Genomic DNA, 13338 nt, shown 5'->3' on the forward strand with positions numbered 1-13338 from the left:
TTTATCAAGAGATTATTTTCAGTGTAAAAAAACTTATTAATGTCTCTTTCTCTCTGTTCGAGAGAGGAGAAAATGAAAATAAAAAATAAAAAACGACTAAAAATCATTTTTCATTTCTCTCATTTTACAATAAACTAAAAAATCATTTTCATTTCCGTTTTTTTTCTTTATTGCGTCAAATGCCATTTTAAAAACGTTTTTATTTTTTCTTTCTTGAAAAACATAAAAACAAAAACGGGAACAATTCCAAACACCGCCCTAGTTTTTTTTTCATAGAAAAATAAACTAGTTGTAAAACTTTGATATCGGCTTTACAAGATGCTTAAGAGCGCGATATGGTTTCTTGCGGGACTCGAATTTACTAACACAACACATTATTCTATACACTGAAATCTTCAAAAAAATTATCTATTTAAAGATTTTCATATCTAAGAAATATTGCATCTTTAACACACACCACGACATTATCTATTGGATCCAGCATTTGGTATCCATTTGAAACGGCCAACTTGGAATGTTTATTGTTTAGTATAATAATGGGCAAAATCATGACTCATGCCACCAAAAAGTAGGCATGCAACAATAAAAAAGATTTTTTTTTTCCCCTCTTTAGGTTGGGGGTGTAAAGACGTTGTTTCCTGATAATTTACAAGACAAGTATAATAATTTTTACTAATATCTATCTAGAATAATACATATTCCCCATGAGAAAAAATATAGCAACATCCACCATATATATAGATAACTAGATAGAGTAGGCTTAACAGAAGAATATCCTACTACTCCTTGTCCATTAACGCCCTTATTTGCTTCTCCAGCTGATAATAAAGCAAAAAACAAAACCAATTTTATAAGTTATGACACTAACGGCTTTAAACTTAAGAACGAACTGTTCGTATATGCTCATGATATATGAGTTTTGACGATGAAGATTCAGGTTTGGTCCGGTAACAGATACAAACCTTAGCAGTTTCCATCTTTTGCATTTGCAACTCTTTAACTAGTCTCTCGTTGCTGAAAATTATAAAAGAGAAGTAACAATCAGAAGAGACTGAATAATCAGATCGAACGAACATATCTTCTTGGAATTCCACGAGTTCACCGCACTTACTGTTGTTCCATACACATTACATGAGATTCAAGGAGTCTCTCTTTACCAGAAGCAGCAAACATCTGAAGAGTGTGACAATGTTACTAATTCAAGTCCAAAAAAAAAAAGACAAGAGTGTGGCATCTTAACTTTTTAATGAGCAATAATGTCACTATGATTTCACCATTTAATAGCTTAGTTAACAGATAGGAAAGAAACAGTCCGTACCATAGTGAAGAAGAGCAAAAATCATCAAACTGAACCAGTGTACTAATCTAGAGCTAAAGTGGCTCACAAGTAAATCTCCTTCACTTGATTGTTTCAACTTACTTTTATGATAATTTTAGGAGTCTTGTATTTTTTTTTTTTCATATTCTCTATTATTATCTTTGTGCTGTTATCATACAGATTAGTCTTAATTTCGAATGCAGCATAGTGTAGTTTATACGGGTAGCAATACTGTGCACCACTTCAAAGGTCAAGTCAAACTCTAGTTACCTGAATGTGCTCATTGTTGCTCACTGGTTCAGCAAACTCGGTAAAATTACCTTTCGCTATGTAAATTGGAAAAATTACGAGATTAACATGGAGAAAACAGGAAGATGACAGTATCAATGCTTAACTGATAACTAAAAAATATGTACAGATTACCAGTGGTTTGTTGTACATATCTGGTAAATCTCATTATTTGGTCCTGCAATAAAAGGAACTGTTATGAACACCAAGCATAATTTCCTAATTCAGACAACAAGAAAACTAATTAAAAAAACCTCCATTTCACACCCTTTGCATGGCATTTTGCTGCAATAGATATTGTAACGACGGAAGAATTGAAGCAGTTGTGATGGATATAGGATTTAGAGATTGCCCAGAACATGAACTGACGAGACCGTTTGCAATGTCCTAGAAAACATAATTCGAAAAGGTTAAAAGCCAATCAAAGATTTATATTGGAAGAAAGATCTTGCAGAAGTCTTCCATTCCACTATTCAGAGGGGATTCAACCACTTGAAATCCACCATTTCAGATTTCCAAATATAGTACCCTTTTAAGTATAACATAAAGCTCATTGGGTTATATAATACGAGTAAATAAAGGGAGAGCAAATCATACGTAGGTTGCATGAAACTAGTTATAAGAAGAATGCATTGACCGCATTAGTGCGGCAATCATAAATGCACTTATTTTTAGCTGACATGAGTTATTTCGTCAATAAATTCGGTACCGATCTTTCCCTTGTATAGACTCTAGTTTCCAAGTATAGTGTTCACCAAAACTCCAGGATTAAATTGAAAACAAATAGGTTTAGTTATTTAATGCTATCTTTTTTGTCTTATTAGCAATGAGCTGGTAACTTTGCTCAAGCGTACCGTAGGACTAGAATCCGGCTCTCTCGCAAACTGGCCCCTGCATTGGAAGCCGGCTTCTTCCGGCACATTTTGTCCTGCATTTAGGTGACATAAATTTAGATTAAAAAAAGTCAGGTCAAGGAGAGGGAAAAAAAAAACATGCATATATAATGAATAAATGTGCAAACGAGATAAAGACGTACTGTTATCTCCCTCCAGATGATGTGACAAGCGATCCCTACAATTAGATTAACATCTTTAGATGTATGATGTATCCTGCTATGAGGCTACGGCATTTTACATATCATAGTTGCAATAATTGAGCTTGAGTTAGCTGTTTGAGTCCTGATTTCTTGTTTGTAGCTAAAGCAAAGCGCAAGCTAAACCAGCTTTACATGATTTAAGATATCTCCTTATTTGAAGCAGGTAATTAGCATAAAGATGGAGGATAAACAGATATGCTATCAACAAAACACTTGAAGCCAGAAAGCAAAGTAGAAGTTATGACATGACTAGTTTCAAGGCTTAAAATGTAGAGAGAGAGGGAAGGAAAAAAAAAATCAGATCCACCTAAAGCTGAATGATGAATCAATGGCCTAACATGTGCACGGAGCAACAAGCAGTTAAATTTGCATGAAGTTGACTAAAGAGAATTTAACATAGATAACACACAAAGACTGTTTAGGAATAAATACTTATTCACCATGTTAATGATTTATTTAAAGAACTGAACCATAGGAAAACGTAAACGTACTCAAGTGCCTGAAAGTGTTGCTCACGAAATGAAGCTTGGGAACCATCAATAATCCGAAGATTATCACGCCCATCCTGAAAACAAATGAAAAATAAATCAACATAGTCTGGACGTCACCCATCCTACATAGTCAGAAAATAAGATGAATCCCAATGAAAACAATACTATCACCTTCATAAATAAAATAAAATAACATAAAAAATAAAAATAAAAACATAATACCACCTTCATGGATTTTGCAGATGTTTCAGAATCAGAATTATTTGGACTTTCCACTAACTTCCTTTCTTCTTGTGCAGGTAAGTTATCAAATCCTCCCTTCTGTTTGCTTATCGAGTCTTGATTTTCCATATTGGAAATAACGTCATCATCTTGAAGCTGTAAATAGAAGAAACAATTTTTTGAATGTTAATCACTTAATTTCTTACAATCAATACCGCCCATGAAAGCTGATCTGTTCTAGGGATTAACCTACTTACAAGAGCAGCCTGCTTTTTCAAATCCTCTAGATCAAAATTCCATGCACTGATCCCTCGTATATACTCTTGCTGCAATGGATACAAGCATCAATCAAGGAAATCTTTTTTGCAATTATATGAGATAGAATGTAATAGTTAGACATACATTTTCTTTTTAATGCGATTATTATTTTTTGCAGTTTATGACATAGGAAAAAGAAATGATATCGGGTCAGGGGCTTAGAGGTGTAACACAAGAAAATTGCATTTGATCCAACAAATAAAGCAAGACACATTTGCAGAAGCGCAATACAACTGTTTCAAAAGAAATTAAAACCTGTGATAATTGTTCCTTGTCACCACATATAGCCTTGTTTTGTGCAAGAAGGTCGGCCTCCTTTTCCTGGAAAATGGAGAAATGTCAAAATATGCAAAACTTGAGTATAATAGATTATTTAAGTGTTTAAAGTTCACAACAGAACTTGCTAGCAACATAGAACCTTCAACATCCTAAAACGATCACCAAGTGGAGGAAGGCCATCAAGAATGGTCTGGACCAAATAGTCTCTTGAACGTGCATGTTTGAAAAAACGATGTTTCAAAAGCTTTTCTGCTGTAGGGCGCTTCTTCGGATCCTTTACTAAGCAAGCAGCTACTATCTCTTTAAAGGACTAGAAAACATTACTGATGTCAGAGAAATTAAAGAAATTTAACATCTCCAGGCTCCAGAGGTTTCAATTCCAAAACATTTACCTTTGAAAACTTCTTGTCCCTCTCATAGTCCAGACCAGGGGGTCCATTTTGTAGAGTCATCAGTAAAACCTGTCATAAAAAGTAAAATAATAGGACCTTTTACAAAAATGGAAACAAAAAAGGACCCAGGGGCCAGGACCACATGCACAAACGTAGAACACAAGCAGGCATGTCTCCTATGCAATATTGTCAACCAAACCAATGCATATAGACTGACAGAGACAAGCAGAGTTTAGGATAGCATTGAGAAGATAATAATTCCATTCCTTGGATAACAGCTGCAGAGAGACCCCAGAAAGCAATACACGAATAATTCAATCACAGAAGAGATTTTCAAATTACTAAATAATAAATAAGCAAATAAATAAATAAACACTAGAAGAAAGGACTCCAGAACATCTCAATTGCATGCATAAAACATGCATTCCTGCAGTTTAGTTAGGAAACTTTTGGATTTTGATCATGGAAGTTCACCATGCTGCAAGTACGTGTTAAAGTAAGACATAAGTCCCATTCATTCTTATTGCAGATGATAATGAGATTTACCTTCATTGGTGGATAGTTTGAAAATGGAGCATGACCATGAGCAAGTTCAAGAGCTGTAATCCCAAATGACCAAATGTCTGCTCTGTACACATGAAACTTGTTATGGAGATCTCATACGCGCAACAAACCTTATGGCAATTTAATGCTACAACGTATTTGTGAGATGCCTAGTAGTAAATCTAATCAAGGTCAGTATTTTAATTCTAAACAGGAACTACTTATGGAATCTTTTAATGCCAACGTAGATTGCCCTAGTAGAGAATAACAAAAATATTACGCCAATAACTTTTGCATAATTGGAAAACTCACGTCCGTGGGCTGAAACTAATAAACCGTCGCATTAATTGGGGGGAAAAAAGTAGAAGATGATTTCAACTTTATTATTTATGGATATGAGAATTATATGAATCCATATTAGAGTTTACACCCATCACATGGTATAATAAAAAACATCTGCTAAATTAAGATGTAAACAGTTAAAAAGAGAAGAAAATCATTAAATTTAAACAGCAATCCAGTATATTCTGGAGGATAGTTGCTCTACGAAAAATACAAAAAGGTTCTACCGTGCATGAATAACCTACTCACTTAAAGTCGTATCCATGCAATTGCTGCATAACTTCAGGAGCCATCCTGTGAAACCATTAGAAGAATTTTATTAGTACAACAAATAGGATGGGTGAAGGTTCAAAACTGAGAACAAGTCCATAGTTTATGCACTAGAATCCAAAAATAATAATAAAAATATCTGTTAACTAGACTGGGTGGTAGGTTGGCACCAGCATGGCGTTCCAACAAATGTATTTCTTGCATGTCGTCTATCACCATTATCAAACAAACTTGCTGAAACACCAAAATCTGCTAATTTCACTGAACCTTTTGAATCGACCAATATATTTCCAGCCTGCAGATATTACAGTAATAAGGTATAATAGATTCCACGAGTGTTTATGTATTCCAATTCATGTAAACAAATAAGAAGCACCAACAACCACACATCTCATCAAAGTAACAACGAAAAAATAATTATTAATCTTTTAGGAAAGTAACCATATAAGCAACTAGACATACCAAGTTAGTGTTCATGCATGATTAAGTAAAAAGTTAATCATTTGTCACTATAGCTGTTAGAGCTGGCTAGATGTGTACATGGTTACATTTCTCTGTATCTCCTACGACAAAATTAACTGTTTCACAACGATACCTTAACATCTCTGTGAATAAGCCCATGGGAATGTAAATACACAAGAGCTTTCAGAACTCCAAACAACAGTGTTGCAATGATAGGCTGCTCAAAACCATTTGGATGAACAAATTTCATTATGTGAACACACGATCCACAGGCCATGTAAGGCGTCACAATCCAAAGGCTTGTGCCAGCTGTGAAAGAGCAGTGTGCCTTCAGTAGATTTGGATGGTCCAGCAAACTCATTGTTTGTACTTCGCGCCGAATAACATCCTATTTTAAATTTAAAAAAAAAAATCTCAAACAGCTCATCAAAAGATAGAGCAAATCAATAACTACACTGATAATAAAGTCATATATCAATATAGAACATGAACTGAAACTGTGAAACTGCTAAATTGTAAAACACGTAAAACATTATTTTAGCTAAAACTAGCGTTAGGAAATGTGAACAACAACCAAAGATACCAAAGCCAAACAAGAACAAACATGTTGTGCAACAGCAGATAGAGTAGAGTATATACCAAGCCATTATTGCATTTCTCCAAGTCCAAAATTTTGATGGCAACAATCTCATCAAGTGGGATGCAGAGAGCTCTACACACACTTGCACTAACTCCTTTACCAACTTCTTCATACAACTTGTAATCCTCGGGCTTAACTGGAAATCTCTTAGTTGATAAATGTTCCATTGTCGCTTCCTTATAAGATATCTTCAAGACCCTCCAATTGCTCCTATAATTACAGCTAGTAACAATCAAAGTATTGAGAAAGAACTCGTTTATCCAAATTAGCACCTTACTTTGAAATTTAAGTATTGATTAAGCAGTTTCCGGCATAGATGAACTGATTATCCGATGGTTCAAAATAGCAATGTGTATATATAAATATATATATATATATAGATATATGTGTGTGTGTATATATTCAATATATATTTGCTTTCGTATTGGAGTCTCTTCGATTATAATTTTTCAGATTCTAATCCTCAATATATTTGCTTTGCAAGTGTGTTTCGATTTCAATTCCTGACTATGAACCCTAATCAACCAAAAGGAAGCAAATTTAAACGCAAAATCCAAGTATTTTCAACAATTCGACATCAAAAGGTAGAGAATTTGGAAAATAAATGACCGGAGATGGAAAAAAAAAAAAAGGGCAAACGAAAGCACTGAACAGAAGCAGAACACGAACCTAACGAGAGTTTGGGAAAAAGGGAAAAAAAAAAGGAAAGAGAGATGGATAGATCCTGACTAGTGGAAGAAAAAGCTCTTCAAGTTAAAAGGAAGAAGACGAAGTAGAAGAAAAGGGAGCAGAAAAGTGGAGAGTGATGAATCCAATGGCGTGGTTTCGACGAGTCCGCCATTGATGAAGTATGAAGAATCTTCAACGGTTCTCTCTTTTCTGTCTCTTCAGTGGCGCCGATTTCTGTTTACCTCTTTCGGTTTTTCTTATCTTTTTACCATTCTACTGCAGCAATTGGCCACTAGGATGACATTGGTGTGTCAAAAAAAAAAATTTTCCTTTTTTCTTTTTTTTTTTCCTAAGATAATAAAAAGGAGTTAGATTCACAACAAATTTTGTCCAATATTATGAAAATTTTCCCCAATGCTTTTTCCAATCTTAACACTCTCTTGACTGAACTTGATTACTTTTCAAAAGGGGACCTTAATTATGCTCATAAAACCTTTAAAATGATAAATATTAGTTTAGACTGCAAACATATATATGAAAAAAGCTTTACCCTTATCTCAAAAAAAAAAAAAAGACAACGATTTTAACGTTTAAATATTGTATTAACACCTTAATAGTTGGGGGACAAGACCACAATTTTATGCATATTTTAATGACTAAAGTGTTTTTTTATCATTTTAAAAGTAAGATGTATGAAATATCTTTCAAAAAAAATATAGTCAAATAAGCGTCATTTTAATTAAATTCGGTCAAAAAATGCCACTATAGTATTAGTAAAAAATAAAGTAACTAATGACTTCAAGGAAATAAATAAATTAACTCTTCTAAGAATGTCATTATTTTTTCTTTCCGTAAAAGAACTTTATTCATGTGTTTTGGATCACTAGAATTGCAATGTATAAAAACTAGAAATGGAGGAATTCAGGAAAGCGTAAATGTTGTACTTTGACGTTAATATGTTTTTGTTGTTTGCGTTTGCTAAAGAGGGGTGTCTTTTTTTGAAGGAAAAAAGATAGATGCGTGTTATTGCTTTTTTTTTTTCAAAATAAAAAAAAAAAAGGAGTCTCATTTATGGGAATTATAAGTTAAATCTCATTTTACTTTTTAATTTTTAAATTTTTCATAACAAAGTTCTCAATCTATTAAAAAATTTTAAAATTACTCATTATACTTATCGGACTTTTAAAATCTCAACAATAAAAGTCTCGTGCGGAGCTTGTATATTTTAGTGGAAGTTAATTCTATAAATTTACATATAATACTATTATTAGAAAAATAATATTTTAATTTGGGACTTTAGTATGTTGGGATTTTTGAAAGTCAATAATAATTAAAGGATTATTTTTGTAAATGTCCGCTCAACTATGTATCTTATTTCAAAATGTCATGTTAAAACATCTCTTTTGGAGTTCCCAACTATGGCAAGTCTTACAACGTTTTTTTTTTTTTTTTATATAGACTAAATTTGGTTTGGTAAAATGATGAAATCATTGTTGTTGATTATGCTTGTGAATATTAAAAAGTAAAAAAAAAAATAGTTGTGAAAATCATAAATATATATGTGCAATTTGTAATGTGAAGATTAAAAAAAAAAAAAAAAAGGGAGCAATCTGTAATATGAAAACGAAACAAAAAACCAAAACAAAACTTCGTTTAAGAAAGAATTTCAAAACGAACGGATTTTATAGAATCTGTAATGGGGAAAAAGCCTCTAAATTCATTCCAATCCTTCCCCAATGTAAAAATACTAAAAAAATTACCAAATACAAAATTAGTTACCTTATACCTTCAACAGCCATAGAACCTTCTACCAGCATTTCTACTGATATTTACAATACGAATTACCTCTCGACTTTACAATCACACAGCCTAAGTCCAAATCCAGTTGATTCAACCTCCGAATTTGATTTCCCACCATTAGAGGGAGCATGTGAATTACTTCCATGGTCTAAACTTTGCCATAGTTGGCTTCAATTGAAACTTCTATATACAGAGGAGCTTGGTATTCTTTTTCTTTTTCCTTTTTTTGTTAAAAAGATGGAATTAGAGTTCTTAATAGGAGGTTTTTAATGATTTGGGGGAAAGGGTATTAGGGATCGTAAAAAAACACGAACTACCATGCCACTTATGCATTTTCCGTCCATTTAATACACAGATTTAGACGGAGAGGATTATTTGACACGTTTTTTTATAAATTATGGGGTGTTTTGACATGTTTTATAGAGTCGGTGGCATTTTAAAACAAAGTACATAATTTGAAAGACATTTATAAAAAAAAAAATCTATAATAAATCAAAATAAGATTGGGCTTATAAGGAGACTAGAAATGAGTTTAACGCATGACACATGAGGGTTTAAAATGAAATGTAACACAAGAATGACATGTGGATGTTTGAAGAAAGATCAAATAATTAGGAAAAAAAAAAGTATACCTAAATAATCTATACCTACATTTAAAGAGTTAATGGGGTTCTAAGCACCCGTTTAGTTCAGTAGTTTGAATTTTGTTAATTTAAAATTTTTTATGTAAACAAAAAAAAATTTTAATTGTGGTTTAAATTATATTTGAATTGACATTTGGACGTGCGAATAGGAAGAAATTGAGAAATTTGTAGAATTTATCTTTAATAGTATATGGACCTATTTTTTTTATCCTTTATTATTGATTATTATCCTTTTGTTATTATTATTTGACTAAAATGGTTTTAGTCAATAGTAAGAGATAAAAAATATGGTTCATGCACTTTTAAGGAGTATTTGTCTCCTTTATCTGAAAAAAAAAATCTCCATATTTCTCTATTTTAATTCTTTTATTAAAATTTCAAGGAAAAAAAATCATTTTACCAAAAACATTTGCAGTTACAACCTTTAACTATAAAGAAGTTTTCCATTTAGAATTAGATCTTATGACTATAAATAAGTTTTTGAGTAGGGATGACAATATTCTCTACGAGACGGACTCCGCCCCAAACGGAGTAGGAATGGGGGACAATTATCATGGATGAAGATAGGGGTAAAATTTAGTCCCCGATTCGTGGCGGTGTGAGGACGGGGAAAGTATTCCCCACCCCACCTCCGCCCTCATATTAATGTGCATCTATGCAATGAAATTTTATGTTATTATGAATAGACAATGATGGATAATTTACGTTTATATTTTGACGTTCTTAAACTTTTTTTTGTTTATATTTAATTATTACTTTTAGATTCAATATGCAATGCATAAAGAATTCAGTTTTATTATAGAACTTTGATTTTTTTCCAAATTATAATAAATTTCTACTCTATTTTTATTTTATGTTACTATAATATTGAAATGCATAATCCTCTGCCATTAGAAAAGGTGGCGGGCATGGGAAGGCTGGTCCATTAAAAAATCCTCAATTCTAACCTCGCCCCTTCTTAAGTGGAGACGGAGATGAAGATGGAGATAGTTTAAGGGATTAGAGATGAGAATGGTATTTCATCCTCTACCCTCACCCCGCTCCAGTACCATTTATATTTTTGAGTAGGTCTCGCTGCACTAATCTCTAGGGGAAGGACTAATGTTTTCTCTAAAAATAGTCACCAATGCATCATAATTTTTTCCCCAAAATCAAGGCATCCTAATTCATATTTATTTATACTAATTGAAACCTCATGCTAGATTTTATAAATAATAATGGAAATATATTTATTAGGATCTAGAAATAAAAATGAAGAATATATAATAGGTAAAAAAAGTAAAAATGAAAAAGGGGAAAATAAAAGAGAGGAAAAAAAGAAGGAGAGTTAAGAAAAAGTGTTTTGTTATGAGAATAAAAATCACAAAAGATAGACAGAGATGTGTATAAGAATAAATTATTTCAACTGATAATTAGAGAAGAAAAATATATTTATGAGGGTCAATTTTAAGAAAGGAAAAAAAAAAGTGAAATGAGTTAAAAAAAAAAAAAAAGGAGGGGAGACAAAAAAATGAGAGTGGGACCGGCTAATTGAAACTTTTCATGCGAGACGTTTTGGAGATTAAAAAAAAATCCACTCTTAGATAAGTAGATAGACACCCAGATAGATAGATGTTGTACAGATGTTATGTTTCCAGAAAATTCATAACCCGTGTTCTTTTCTATGGGTCATGGGCCGCATGGACAAGCGATAATGTTTCAAGCCCAACCCACTACCCCGAAAGGCAACTCAAGCCCATTGTCACTCTTCCTTTCGATGGCCATCCATGTGCCAATTGACCAAACCATTTGAAAAAGCAGTAATACAATTTTGGGGCTGTTCTTTTGAGTTAAGTATAAATTATAATTTGAGTTAAAATTGTAATTTGAGTTTGTGTTTAGATGTACACATTTGAGTTATGATTTGAATTGAGAATCTTTTTGAGTTTGTGTTTTGGTGAGTTAAAACTTAAATTTGTATTTAGATAGTATTTTAATAAAAACGCAATGGTGATGAAAAATTTTAATAGAGTATTCGTCTTTTTATTATGGTATTTTTAAGAATAAAAAAAATATTGTTCATTAACTTAAGTTCGAGTTTATGAACTCGAGTTGAAGTGAAAACTTGAACTCGAGTTTAGGGCTAAACTCGAGTTTAAACTCAAATTTTATAAGAAAACATAAACTTGAATAAAATTGTAATTCGAGTTTAAATTTTTTCTGAGTTTCATCACAAAAGAACAACCTGATTCTCGCTGTTTACGTACTAAAAATTGGTTGGGGAGTTGGGGTTATTGTTAACTGTTTCATATGTCTTTGGCCGAGAAGAAAAGAGAAATCCAAATCCCAACTCAACAGAAAAGGACGCTACCTAAATCCATAACCGGCAAGTAATTGCCGGTAGCTAGTGAAGCATTTGAATTTGATGGTACCGTGGCCTACTAATAACACACACACAGAACTGTCGTTTTCTTGGTCCCTTTCATTGGTCGCATCATGAGAAGGCAAATTATGCACGCGCCGGGCCAAGCTTTCCCTTATTCATAATTTGATGGTACCGTGGTGGCCTACTAATAACTATACACACACACACACGCACAGAACTGTCGTTTTCTTGGTCCCTTTCATTGGTTGCATCATGATAAGGCAAATTATGGAAGCTTAACTTGCCTAGATCAAACGGGCTTAATTGAAATAAAATATAGCCTATTTTTAGTGCTTCATTTTGTTTCCATTTAAGTACATAAATTATAAAGAAATCTCTCAAATTATAGCAGTTAAGCCATTCACTGGAAAGTGAGGTTGCAATCTGTCCAATCGTATTTTAGTATCAACTTTTATGTGGCGTAGATTAAGCAGCAAAAGAAAATAAAAATTGTGGCATAGGAAAAGTATTTTAATTTTCTAAGAATGGAAAATTCAAAAAGTACGACAAATCAAAAGCGCAGATTTTGAACACCAAAACCATATATTTTTTTTTTTGCTACTTGCCTTTCGGCCTAAAGGGCACGTGCTTCTTCATTTCCACTGACTTGGTCAATTCCAAGAAAACTTTTTTTGACTTTTTTCGGTAAGCTTCTCTATCAGTGGACTAGTTTTTTTATTGTTAAACTGTATAAAATTATATTAAATTAAAAAAAATATGCATAATAAATAATTTTTAATATAAATATATATAAAATCTTAACAAATTATATAATATAAATAATTTTTAATATAAATCTGATAATTAAAAAAAAATTATTAGTAATTTATTTTTTATAATCCTATTAAAAAAAATCTCATCTTTTTCTTTTTTCTTTTTTTTTTCGCAAGGTGGCAAAACTTGAACTAATTAGAAAGATGGTCTCGTTTTTTTTTTTTTTTGGCGTAAAAAAGAAATGGTAAAACATGGACCAACTAGAAAGAGGAAAAAGAGAATTGCAACTTGCAAGCAAATTTATGAGCATGTGAAAAAAGAGTTCGAAAAGTTAGGCCCCGTTCATTTCGTTAATTCGAATTTAGAATTTGAATTTTTTTACAGTAAAAAACTTTCACAAATAATCACATCTAACTTTTTTACTATAATAAAAAACTCTTATATAA

At 32.2% G+C, this 13338-nt stretch overlaps 1 protein-coding gene across 1 annotated transcript; it reads right to left on the reverse strand.

Annotated features, from left to right (window-relative positions):
- Positions 1–507: 507 nt before the first annotated feature.
- Positions 508–7351, reverse strand: LOC21410377 (serine/threonine-protein kinase BLUS1). Its single transcript, XM_024168143.1, has 20 exons — positions 7331–7351; positions 6661–6871; positions 6155–6409; positions 5730–5854; positions 5539–5583; positions 4951–5032; positions 4405–4473; positions 4152–4322; positions 3989–4054; positions 3673–3741; positions 3419–3571; positions 3194–3267; positions 2643–2677; positions 2461–2534; positions 1874–1993; positions 1742–1784; positions 1589–1644; positions 1112–1173; positions 963–1014; positions 508–818 (listed from the first exon to the last, which is right to left on the reverse strand). The coding sequence occupies exons 2-20, from the start codon at positions 6826–6828 to the stop codon at positions 780–782; spliced, it is 1758 nt and encodes a 585-aa protein (XP_024023911.1). The 5' UTR covers positions 6829–6871; positions 7331–7351; the 3' UTR covers positions 508–779.
- Positions 7352–13338: the final 5987 nt, after the last annotated feature.

Source organism: Morus notabilis, unplaced genomic scaffold (genome assembly GCF_000414095.1).
Source record: "Morus notabilis unplaced genomic scaffold, ASM41409v2 Scaffold99, whole genome shotgun sequence".
Classification (NCBI taxonomy): Eukaryota; Viridiplantae; Streptophyta; class Magnoliopsida; order Rosales; family Moraceae; genus Morus; species Morus notabilis.

Bases quoted from the DNA above. Each gene is read 5' to 3' on its own strand.
- LOC21410377 (XM_024168143.1), bottom strand. From the start codon at position 6,828: ATGGAACATTTATCAACTAAGAGATTTCCAGTTAAGCCCGAGGATTAC. The intron at 5,855-6,154 runs GTATCGTTGTGA...TAATATCTGCAG, and splicing joins TTATTCACAGAGATGTTAAG to GCTGGAAATATATTGGTCGA. The intron at 3,742-3,988 runs GTTTTAATTTCT...TATCCATTGCAG, and splicing joins ACAAGGAACAATTATCACAG to CAAGAGTATATACGAGGGAT.